Source organism: Marmota flaviventris, chromosome 1, assembly GCF_047511675.1.
Source record: "Marmota flaviventris isolate mMarFla1 chromosome 1, mMarFla1.hap1, whole genome shotgun sequence".
NCBI classification, from domain to species: domain Eukaryota; kingdom Metazoa; phylum Chordata; class Mammalia; order Rodentia; family Sciuridae; genus Marmota; species Marmota flaviventris.
Window position 1 is genome coordinate 192,850,175 of NC_092498.1, and position 13,159 is coordinate 192,863,333.

The window sequence follows — 13,159 nt, forward strand, 5'->3', positions numbered from 1 at the left end:
TTTTGAGGCAGATTGCAGGGCTCAGCATCACATAATAATCCTACAGGTTTTTAACTCTATCTGCTTTGACTGCCCAGAGCTATACACAATCAAGTAACTGTTTGGTTTTATACCTTTGAGTAAGGATGGAGACAACTAAACCGAAAAGTGCCCAAAAGCTAATCAACAACTTTTCTAAGTGATAGAGATCATAAGTGCTTCATAAATATTTTTAACAAGAAAAAAACTGCTAATCAAATCTTTTACATAACCTTGGAGTTAAACCTATATGACATATTCAATAGATAACAGATCACAAGATCACAAACTGTAATACATAAAAAGCAATTATAAATCACAAAAGAAGTCTAAGAACCAAAAAATTAAGGATACCAAAAGGGAATCTAAAGAAAAGAAATATAAATAAACATATGAAGACAACCAACCTTATCAGAAAGCAGAGGTGATTTATAAAGGGTGAGATATTTTGCACAAATCACTTTGGCAATTTTTTAAAAGATTAATAAGAACTGAGAAGAATATAGGAATAATAGGCACTACTGATGGGAATTTTGACAAAACCTCTTTTGGAGCAAATGATTATAGTTAACACAAATTAAAATAAAAACTTTGACACAGATATGCCACTTTCAAGCTATTTTAAGATGAACACACATGTGTACGCATACAAATACATATGGTTTATACAGAACTGTTTACTTCAAAATCATCTACATGAATTATATATGGTAAATAATCAGAACTTCCATAAAAGATTAACTGATTATGATACACTGTTACTATGGAGTACTATGCAACAGTTAAAACAAATGAGGAAGAGTAACACATGATGGCATTTTAAAAAATCTCCATGCCATACTGAGTTGACATGGGAAAGGTTAAAAAAAAAAAAAAGGTATTCAGAATATCATGTTATTTAAACACAGTCAAAACAAAACCATTAATTTTGATACTTAATGTGCAAATTAAGGCACAATAAAAAGCTATGAAAAAGCTGGGTATGGTGGGCATGCCTGAAGCAGAAGGATCACAAGTTCAAGGCCAGTCTCAGCATCTTAGCAAGGTCCTAAGCAACTTAGGGACAACCTGACTCAAAATAAAAAGGGCTGAGGACTTGACTCAGTGGCTAAGCGCCCCTAGGTTCAATTCCCAGCCCCCACCACAAAAAAAAAAGCTATTAAAAAAACCACACTCCATAGAAATAAAGACTTTTATCTCTGCTTCTACCCAGGCTTGGAGCTTGGAGGTGGTTGTGAGGGATTTTTGTTTTATCATCATTATTTGAATTTTAAAAAGGAGATGATATTTCATAATAAGTTCATAATTACAATTTAAAAATAAGAAGTCACAAAAGTTAAGAATAGTGTAATCTACTTGATACATGTGTTCACATGATTCTGGTATGGTATATGTACATCACATGTGAGAGAAACTAATATACAGAGGAGTATATATCAAACTATTAAGAGCTATAAACCCCATGGCCTATTTCTATACATACATATTTACTGTTTTGATTTTTAAATATTTATATAAATATACTAACAAAAGTATTTCTATTTTAAAGAAGAAAATTATTTGAAAGGTTACCCTCTAAGCTTTGTGATTGTTACTCTGATTTAAAAAAAAAAAAAATCAATACATTTCTAAACTGTCTGAATGTATTTATTTGTTATTTGAAAAGAGAAAAATTAAGATCTACATTACTACCCAATGAACCCAAAATGTTTAAGAAAATGAAATGTGGACCTGGTCCAAACCAAATACAACGTTTAAAGATGCCTGCAAATTAAGGTTTGTTTGTGTTTTTTTAAAGGGAAGAAATTTTGCAATATTCTTAAATATATAAGAACTTAATTTGATGTCTTTTGCCTTAAAAATCAGCAGTAAAATTACATTCTTATTTATTTCCATAAGGTCATATAAAAAGTTACATAAATTCTTGAAATAAATTTTTGGAATAAATCACAACAATGTGCAAAATCAAATTTACTATATTTCCATTTGAATATGCATAATAGTTTAAATGACAATACCATCATTTTGGCAAGTTTACATCTTAATGGGCATGGCTCCAAGTAGACAGACAAACTCCTTAGATAAAAGAGGTCATAATATAGACCCAAGAAGGCTGAAATTGTTAAGAGTTAAAACATCCAAATACAAGCAAGTCCTCCTGAAGAGCCTAGTAAAAAACATGCAAAGCACTTTTTGAGAAACTTTATATTCACCTTTGCACATATCTCACATACTGGTGTGATCACAAAATATACCTTTAAGCATCTTAACAAAAGGTTTAACACTAGGGGAAATAGGCTCAAGGATTAAGTGTTATGAAGAACAATATCACATGCTCACTTGGGACTTTAGATTTTGTGTAGTTTGTTTTCTCTGTCTGGATCAACATATCTTCAGCAAGTCTCAGTTTCCTAATCTGTGAAATGGAAATACCAAAATATTCTGCATACTTCCTGGATTTGTACCCGAATTAAAATATTTTAAGTACATGAAAGTCCTTTTTGCAAACTATAAAGCACTATAGAAATATTGTTTTTATGACTATCCTTAACAAAATAAAATACTGAAAAAATTTTAATAAAATTATATCCTGTAGAGAATTCTTAAAAGGCTATTTTCTAAAGAACTGTTTACTAGATACACTGACAAATCACAAGCATACTAATTAAAATAGTGTCCATGGCAAGCCATTTTGCTTCTTTAAATATTTGATTAGCACAGAATTCTACTTGCATCGAATACAACAGGAAAGATGCCAAGCTAGCTAATCAAACCTTCCTGCCAAAATCTGTCATTCTTCCAAAGGCCATGTTCTCCCTTCAAAAGCTTTTGCATACATTCCACGTTTCTTCCAATATCCCTTCATATCCAATACCAAAGACTGAAGGCTTGCTTAGATTGCAAGCTAAATTTGTCACCTTATGTTTGCAAGATCCCATACAGACACATCAAGTGAAAAAAGATACCAAATGACAAGCACACATATGCATAAATGTATACATGAGCGTACACACACATACACAAACACAGAAATGTCCTTCATTCTTTAGGGAGAAATACGTTTCTTAATAGCAAATGATCGGCACCTTAAAAGGAAGTGTATAACACAGCAAAAGAGGAAAAATAAATCTTACTCACCATCTCCCATAGCCATTCAGATGGTCCAGGGAGCTCTCTCAAACCAAGAGGTCAAACAGCACAGCAAATAAGTGTAGCTCAGTGCCTGCGCCACTGGGCTCGGCCTGCAGCCTGCAGACACCCGGAGCACTGTGTGACCCAGGCCGCGCTGCAGCTCTGCACCGCAATAGCCAACAGCTGCTACTCCACTTCAAAATAAAAGTCTGGGGTCTTGCTGAAAACCTTCGTTTATTTAGCAGAGCCTAGCAGGGCTTGATCAAGATTATTCTTTAACTGTACATATGCTGTTAGATACAGGTGGTGATGTTTCTCCTTGTACTGGCTGCCTGAAATTTAATCTAAGAAAAGCTCTGGGAGTCAGTAAATGCCATCCCACTAGGGGACTTTTAATGCAATCATCAAAACACAAGGCATGTGTTCAGCAATCATTTTCTGCTTCCCTAAAGATACCCATGTAATCAGTAGCAATCACATGATCGAATGGATTAACTGATTTGTACCTTTTAAAAAAGGTTTTCATCCCTTTGTCATTACCTTTTAATATTTACAACAGAAGACTGCTAGAAGTACACAAACAGGAATAGCCCAGTTTCCATGATTAACTGCTTTCATTATGCAGGAAGCATTTCTGGCTGCCGTAAACAAATCACGTCAAAGGCAGCCCATCAAAGGCTGCTCTGTGTGGGGACAGCAGGGCCACAGGAAACAAAGCTTGCTTCTGGTAGAAACAGAACCTAGCCAGTGCGCAGCTGCAGGGACGCAGAGCACCCTCTATCCAAGCTGCACAACCATCAGGATGTTATCAAGCTCTAAGAAGGCCCTGGGGTTCAGGGTCCCAGAGAGATATGCTTTTAAATCAGCCTAAAAAAAGAGTTGCTTTGCTTTTCACCAAATGATAGGCACCTGTTTATTTTGTTTATAAAAATAAACAAAACGAAACTGGAAGTTACCTTATTGACTCATATAAACCAAGTATCAAGGTAATTTAAAAGCCTAAGGTCCATGATTTATATTATTAAGTCTTTAGAAGCAATTAATTCCCTTTCTAGCAACTATTTAAAACAGAGAAACTAGAAATACTTTACCATGATTACAAACCACACTGTGTTAGGTCCTATATACACACCAAACAAATCAGAATTATGCACAGCTATTTTCACAGTGAAAAAAAATACTTACAGTTAGAGTCGCCAACACTGCTGATGATTACATCTTGGTTAGTATAGAATATTGTCTAGAAAGCTCCATGATGATACCAGACCCTGCCATAATCACAGGGACTCTCCAACTTTCAGTTTTTTCCTTCTTACTGGGGAAGTGTTGCCTCCTTTCAGCCACAATCTGATTATTTTTAATTCCAGGTCCTTCTAATTCTACTGCACTTTGGGACTCTGCCTAACTTAACTTTTGTAATATGAGAATTAAAGTCATGCTTGAAAAATCCTTAAGACAATAACAACTACAACAAAAAAGTACATTTATCACTATTTCCAAATTAAATGGTATGTTCAAAGTTCTGATAAAATTTACTTAGTCTTCTTGAGTGTGTTAAACTAATGCTTTGGAAAATCAAATCAAAGAATTCAATCAGAACTTCAAAGTACAGATTTGACAATTATGTTTGGTACAGAGGCAACCATCGCAAGGCAAACTACAGTTTTAATCTGCAGTTGTTTACCTGAGGATACCAACTCCATGATGTGGAAACAGCTGAAACCAGGCGAAATGTACTGCTGTGAAAAACATCTTAACTATATTCTTTACCCTAAAAATGTGCATTATAGACTAATTTTCACATACTTGCATAAAATACAAGTATATTTAGATCATAATCTCCAATATAATCTCTGATATATTGAATCCAAGAAAAAAAATGCCAGATACTAACTTCAAACCTCTCTGTTTATGGAGAGATAAGACAAAAAGAAATGAATCAAGGGGAAAAAAATGCTTCCATTCCAAAGGTAACAGAAATAATTTCATTAAATGTAAGAATGACAGTGCTTTTAAAATAAACCACATTCAAACAATGAATCCTTAAATTTTATAAGATATATTATACATTTTGCCTTAAAATTATAACTACAGTCTGGAATATACAAATGATGACATTATGAAAACACAAGTCTCCGTTCAAGGAATTTAACAACTCTTTCTTTTCCTGCTTTTTCTGCATTTCTATAGACATGGATAGATATAACTGTTACAAAACTTAAGAGAAGAATTTAAACACCTATTCAGACCAGAAGTGAGAAATGGCTGGCAGTCAGGGTGAGAAGTGGTAGCACTAAAGACAATTTGTATTTCTGAATTAAGTTTAAACTAGGATAGATACAATGTTTATAACACCAAATTCTCACTCCATTTGACTTTTTGCAACACAATGAAACAGTTTTGGATTAACCTAGAGGAAAAAAGAAAAACTACATTGTATTTTTAACTAGCTTTATTATTCCTTAACTATATACTCAAACAAAAAATTTTTTCTCCAATGTCATTTACATTACCAAGCTAACCACTCTCTCTAATATGAAGCTACTTTCCTAGGGGGTAAAAAATCATCTATATTATCTACGGAAACAGAACATATTCTTCACACACCTGGCTAATTAATATTTAATGATTTAAGTCAGGTAAGTGCTACCCAATAAAACTAAACACAATTTATTAACCTAACCACAAAATCAAATAAATGACAACTGATTTGTGGATGTGGATGCTAATTCCAAATCTCTCCAAAATTCCAACTTGGTCTCATTCCATTTAAGAAGCAAAAGATTATTCTATAGTGAAATTTTGAAGGATTCACTAGTATCATCACTGAGAGTCTACACACAGGTTTAAGAGAGTTTATCCACTATACAATTTCTAGTAAAAACAACGAAGTAAAACAATTACTCTGGGCATAAAAACATACTTCATTCATGTAACATGAAGGACAAGAGGATTATAATACATCTTCAACCCACACACAACACAAAGGCAAAAGAATGGCATCATTGTACACTACAACACCATTATTAAAATTTTACTTACTCTAAAAGCAGTCCAAGGGTAGATAATAATCAGCAAAATATAAACTTTTTTGTTACTGTACCTAGGTAATTTTTCTTTCTTTTTATTTTTTTAGTTGTCAATGGACCTTTATTTATTTTTATGTGGTGCTGAGAATCAAACCCCAGGGCAAGCGCTCTACCACTGAGCCACAACCCCAACCCCCCCAACTCCCAACCCCCCCAACCCCCCCCACCCCACCCCCCCCACCCCCCCCCCCCGCACAGGTAATGTTTCACACTACAAAATCAACTCTTTGAATTTGCTATTTAATAGTTGATTTGAAAACACAATTCATAGTGTCTAAAACTTGGCTAAATAATCTTAGAACTGTTTGAAAGCTGGAATAACTTAAATTACTCTTACCTTTGCAGACACTCAATATCATACCACCCGAATTGTGTACTTCATCAAATTTGGCAAATATTCTTTCTAATCTGGGAATAAAGAATAAATAGTTTTTACACATGTGAATAGAAAGAATTTCCATCACCATCTCTCTTAGGAAGAAAACAATTCTAGGGATTCAGCTGGTTCACTATACAACTGTTGTCTATAAGTAACTCACTGAAAGAAGACACAAAACCTAACCACTCTTCGAGAAAAAGCCAAATGTAGGTAGGATTCTACATTCTTGCAGGTATATTTGTAAAAAGACAACTTCCCACAATGCAGTTTCATTGTAAAACTATTTTTCCAAACCCAGCAAAAATTTTCCAGTTGCAACCTTATAACAAATCTACTTAGTCAACCAAACATTTTTTTTTGTTAAAAAAAAAAAAAGGCAAACATAAAAACTTAAAACATTAGGAACTAAAGTAATGCTGATGAGACTGATAATCTGATGCTTTCCCTGTCAATCTATTTTCATACAACAACAATTCCACTGGTACTACTAATTTTATATTCAGGATAATTACTCTTTCTATACTACTGCTATCGCCTTTTTCAATCAAAAATGTTATTATTACAAATGTAATACTTATTATAAAAGGAATTTAGTAACTATAAATAGAAAAAAATACAACACACATTCCCACCATCCAGAGAACTTAACTGTAGCATTTCTGATGGTTTTATATTCACATAAAAATTATCTTCAGAGTGATCATGCTGACAGTAATTTTTTTTAAGTTTGCTTTTTCTTCAACTCTATAATGTATCATGCTATGGTTTATTATTAAATTCATGACTTATTGATTTGGGGAAGAGAGGAGACCATTGTCGTAAAATGCCAAATATTTTCCTCTGGCTTACTATTATATTTCGGTCACAAGTTTATCTCGTAAATCCTTATGTAAGCCTTAATCCACATCCTGTTATTTCTTATAAATCACAGATAGAAGTATTTTTAGAAATAAGCCATTAGCTAATTTCAGTAAGAAATAACAAAAATAATTTTTTTCAGTTGAAAATCCTTTAGAGATTATAACAGATTTCTAACATTTCATTATAACAGATTTCTAACCTCTTTTCCTATCCCCACTAATCAAAAAACACAACTATTTACATATCTGAAAGTATGTCAGTGGAAAGACACAGGTCCCTTCATGCTACAGAGTAGTAGCTTCCAGAGGGTTGAACACATAGTAGGCAGGTTGCCCAGAAGAAAGATGTAGACATGAGAAAGAAGAGAACATTAAAATTGTAAGCTGACACCTCAGAATGAAATCCAGACAGACCAGGAACAAAAAGGAGAGAATTTAAGAGAGCTGTTTAACAAAAAAAGCAGAAGATATTAAGAAGCATGAGACTGGGCTGGGGTATAATTTAGTGGTACAGTGCTTGTTTAGCCTATGTGAGGCCATGGGTTCAAACACCAGTACTCCAAAAAGAAAAAAATATACAGTTCAGTTGTTCTTAATATATCCATAGTTATACAACTGTTCTCATAATCAGTTTTATAATATTTTCACACCTCCCAAAACAACCACACACCCATTAGCATCATTCCCCATTGACCCTCTTCTCTCCAGTCATAGGCAACCACTGATCTACTTCCTGCCTCTGCCTATGAGTTACTATAACTGGCCATTTAATACAAATGGAATTATAAAATATGCAGCCTTTTGTGACTGTCTTCTTCCATGGCTCATGCATGTTGTAGCCATCCCTATTTAGGGCCAAGTAATATTCCATTGAATGAATATACTGTGTTTTGTTTATCTGCTCATCAGGACATATGTAGATGAAAGGTGTTTCCATTTTTTAGCCATTATGAATAATGCTGTTATAAACACCTATGTAAGGGTTTTAGTGAAGACACATTTTCCTATCTGTTCAGTATGTGGCTAGAAATAGAACTGCTGAGTCATGTGATAACTCTACATTTTACATTTGGAGGAATTATAAACTTTTCCAAAGTTGCTGTATCATTTTATATTCCTGTGAATGTTTCAATTGTTCTACAGCCTCATCATTATTTTTTTTTAATTTTAGCTGCCCTAGGGGAATGTGAAGCAGTATCTCACTACAGTTTGATCAGTATTCCCAGATAACTAAATTTTATTAAACATCTTTTTATGTTCTTATGGCCATATGTATAAGAAATCTACGTTCATTTTTAAAATTGGATTATCTGTCCCTTCTACTATTGAGGTGTGAAAGTCCTTTATGTATTCAAGATATAAGTTTCTTATATAATAGTTGACTTGCAAATTTCCCACTGTATAGGTTTTCTTTTTCTTTCCTGATAGTGCCATCCAAAACCAGTTTTTTAACTGTGATGAAATTAAATTTATCTAATTTTTTTCTTTAATTGCATATGCTTTTGGTGTCGTGCTTTTTAAGAGTTTCATCATTTTAGCTACTTTTGGTTTTATGCTTCTTTCTGAGTTAATTTTGGGATATGTTGTGAGGGAAAGAGTAATTTCATTCTTTTACAAGTGGACATTCAGTTTTTACAGCAATATTTGTTGAAATGACTAGTCTTTCCCCATTGAATGATCTTAATACATCTGATGAAAACCAACGGCTTTATAATTATGCGTTTATTTTTGAACTCTCAGTTCAGGAGCATATGATCAGAAATTATATTTTTAAAAATATCGGACAAATAAAAAATATATAATTATTACCTTTAAACTATTTGATTTAATGGCTTTATAAATTGTATTTCAGTTGTTTTAACAAAAAGAATGGCTTTGATATAAATATAAAGGTAAACAAAAACAGAACTTTAACTTTAGAGGGCTGTATCCAAAAGGAAATTTGGAAATCACAAAAAAAAACAGTATTTGAGAGGCAAAAATATCTGTTCTGAAAAATCAAAGACTGTAACCACTATGACAAAAGAATATCTTGTTTCAAATGAATGCAACAGTATAAAGTTAACTCTTGAGACTATATACTGGTGGAAAAAGTGAAACATCTGGTAAAACTGGGGGGGGGGGTGCAAAATTAATCCATGCTTTTCCCTGCAAAGGTTAAAAAAATCTTTAATATGCATCCAGTATCTTGAGGATTCAAAGTACTACCTACAAAACAATAAAGGTTTATACAAATAAATAAATAAACTTGTTACTTGAAAAAGCAAAGCTTCATTAAACACTTGAAAAAGCAAACCTTGTGTACCCACAAAGAGTTACTCCCAATACCCTACACCTGCTAGCGAAGCACCACCAAGAAGAACAATATAAGCACCAATGGCCAATGGCCTAGAAGTCAAGAAGCCTTCAGCTTCTCACCAACTCCCTACCAAAATTCTGGGTCTCAGAGTCTTCATCTGCCAAATGACTAGCCATGTAGAAGAAGGAAAAATATATAAATAAGAATGGCTAAGTAAATAAGTTATTGGCTTATTTCAGTAACAAGCAATGACTACCTGCATGTGATAAAACCCTAACAAAATTTTTTTTTCTTTATTCTAAGCACATATATATGCATTCAGTTTAAAACAAAGGAAGCATTGAAGATGTTTTCAGTAAACAGTGTTGGATCAAGTGGATATGGAGGAAAAGTATCTGAACTCCTGTCACACCACCCACAATAAAACTGCAGGTGAATAAAACTGTAAGATAATCACACAAAAGAATGGCTTTGTGACTAAAGAGACATTTTCTGTTTTTGTTGTTGTTGTTTGTTTGTTTGGGTTGTTTTTTTTTTTTTTTAGTTGTAGTTTGACATAATACCTTTATTTATTTATGTTTATGTTGTGCCGAGGATCAATCCCAGGGCCTCACACCTGCTAGGCCCGCGTTCTACTGCTGAGCCACAACCCCAATCCCAAGAGGACATTCTTAAAGGCAAAGATTTCTCAAAAAGGGCAAAGAAATCTCCTCTCAAAAAGGAAATAACCAAGAACTACATTACAAACTTACACACATCAAAGCTGGGCATGGTGGCCTACACCTGTAATCCCAGTGGCTTGAGAGGCTGAGTTAGGAGAATCGAGTGTTCAAAGCCAGCCTCAGCAATGGTGAGGTGCTAAGCAATTCAGTGAGACTCTGTCTCTAAATAAAATACAAAATAGGGCTGGGATGTGGCTCAGTGATTGAGTGTCCCTGAGTTCAATCCCTGGTACCCACCCCAAAAGAACTTACACACATCAAAAGACATGAAGAAAGTAAAAAAATCATCATCACAAAGTAGGAGAAGATATTTGAAACAAATATATAGTTGACAATGACTTGTACTCAGCATGGATAAAGGACATCTCACAAATTTATTTCTTAAAAGCACAAACAACTCAGTTTAAAAAAAAAATTGGTGAGGGCAGGGGTTGTAGCTCAGTGGTAGAGCACTTGCCCTGAACGTGTGAGGCACTAGGTTCAATACTCAGCACCACATAAATAAATAAATAAAGATATTGTGTCTATCTACAAGTGTGTGTGTGTGTGTGTAAAAAATGGATGAAATGAACACTTCACAACAGAACACATCCAAATGGCTGATTAATAAGTGAAATGCTATTCTTCTTTATTAGTAACCAGAAATATGCATAATACATCCACAATTAAACCACAACACACCCACTGGAAACCTAAAATTAATAAGACTAAAACTAACAATATAAAATATTGGTGAAAATGCTACAGTGTCAATATCAACTAAATGTAAACATACACTCTGACCCATCAATTCCACTTTTAGGTATATATTCAAAGAGAATGAATTCATATGTACACTAAGACACATACAATAAAGTTATTAGAAAAAGTATTCATAAAAACCACAAACTGAAAACAACTCAAATGTCCATCAACAGTATGCACCCATAAAGTATGGTCTATTCATACAATGTAAAAAACTATACGGCTACGAAAATGAACATCTATAGCTAGATCCAACAACCCAAATGAATCATAAAAATATAATGTTAAAAGAAAAAAAGGGCTGAGGAGGTAGCTCAGTGACAGAGTGCTTGCCTAACATACACAAGGCCCTGAGTTTGATTGCCAGTACTGCCTAAAAAAACACATTAACTGAAAGAAGCCAGACACAGTAGGCACCATGGCACACACCTGTAATCCCAGCAACTAGGAAGGCTAAGACAGGAGGATTCAAATTGAGGACAGCTCAGCAATCTAGCAAGGTCCTAAACAACCTAGCAAGACACTGTCTCAAAATAAAAAGGGCTGGGGATATAGCTCAGTGGTAGAGCATCCTGCATTCAATTCTAGTACACACCCTGCACCCTGCCCCACAGAAAAGAAACCAGAGACAAAGAATAAACACTGTATGATTCCATGTATATAAAATTCAAAAATAGGTAAAACTAATCTGTAGTGTTAGAAGCCAGTATTGTAGTTACTTTTGGGAAAGACAGAAATGGTAAAGATGAAAAGGGATATGGGAAGGCTTCTGGGATGTAATATTTGACTTCCTCATTTGTATGATGGATACATGAGTGTATTCACTTTGTTATAATTTACAAAGCCACATATTAATGATTCATGCACTTTTCTCATGGAGATCATAGTATAATAATTTTTTTTAATATTTTAATAAAAAGTAATTTCCATCTCCTAGTTCTGGTCTAGTATGTAAGAAGCTTGGAAGTTGCCACTCTGCCCTAACAACAACTAGGAAGTTAAAATAACTAAAAAATCAACAACTTTTCTTAGCTCTAACTATAAGAGAAGCTGGGTCATGTGCATATGTAGCTAGGAGTAGAACTGCTTAATTACATTATAATTCCACATTTAACATTTTAAGGACTATTAACTATATTCCAAAGTTGATACACCATTTTACATTCTCACGATGATTTCAAACTGGAAGCAGGCAAAACTGAAGAACCAGAATTGATCCCAGCAGAAACCTCTCCAGGAACCTATGCCAGAGCAGGAAAACCAGAACTGTAGTTGACAAACTACTAGAAGCTTAAAGTGGATAAGTCTAGGCCTCAATAACGCCAGAGCAACCAGTCCTGGGGGAACATCATCCCTAATCCCTCTATAATGGCTAATTTGAATTGTCAACTTAATTGAATTAAGAGATGCCTATGATTAAGAGACTTCTGGGTGTGGCAATAAGAGTGTGTCTAGGAATGACTGGCATGTGGGAAAACCAACTAAAGTGGAGACCCTCCCTAAGCGTGGGCAGCACCATAGAATGATGGCTTGGATGAAATAAAACTTGGAAGAACAGGGAAGCAGCAGCAGATGCAAGCTGGATTCTTCCTGAATGGGTTCTTGATTGCTGCTGTGATCATCTGAAGATATCAGACTCTGCGTCTTCACTTTTCAAAACGGACTCTGCCAGTGATTCTCTAGATAGTTTCCAGAAGCCTTCAGTCTCAGACTAGGGAAGCACCCTTGATCCCTCTTGTTCTGGGGCTTTAGCCCCTTTGACTGCACAGCTACTGATTCTTCCAGCTCTCCAGCCTACAGATGGCCACTGTGGACTATCCAGCTTCTAGTTTTGTAAGCCAACCTAATAAATCCCCTTTTTATAATTATACTTCCTGTAGATTCTGTTCCTCTAAAGAACCCTAATACACCCTCCC

At 34.4% G+C, this 13,159-nt stretch overlaps 1 protein-coding gene across 7 annotated transcripts in view; it reads right to left on the reverse strand.

Annotated features, from left to right (window-relative positions):
- Clasp2 (cytoplasmic linker associated protein 2) overlaps positions 1-13,159 on the reverse strand; it is a 190,960-nt gene that overhangs the window by 138,539 nt on the left and 39,262 nt on the right. For 6 of the 7 annotated variants that reach the window (XM_071619732.1, XM_071619729.1, XM_034636296.2 and 3 more), the window contains exon 7: positions 6,577-6,647. In XM_071619732.1, coding sequence (XP_071475833.1) covers positions 6,577-6,647 — 71 coding nt within the window. Of the gene's footprint in view, positions 1-3,156; positions 3,289-6,576; positions 6,648-13,159 lie in introns of those variants that run through there. The other variant, XM_071619734.1, reaches the window with a different exon arrangement.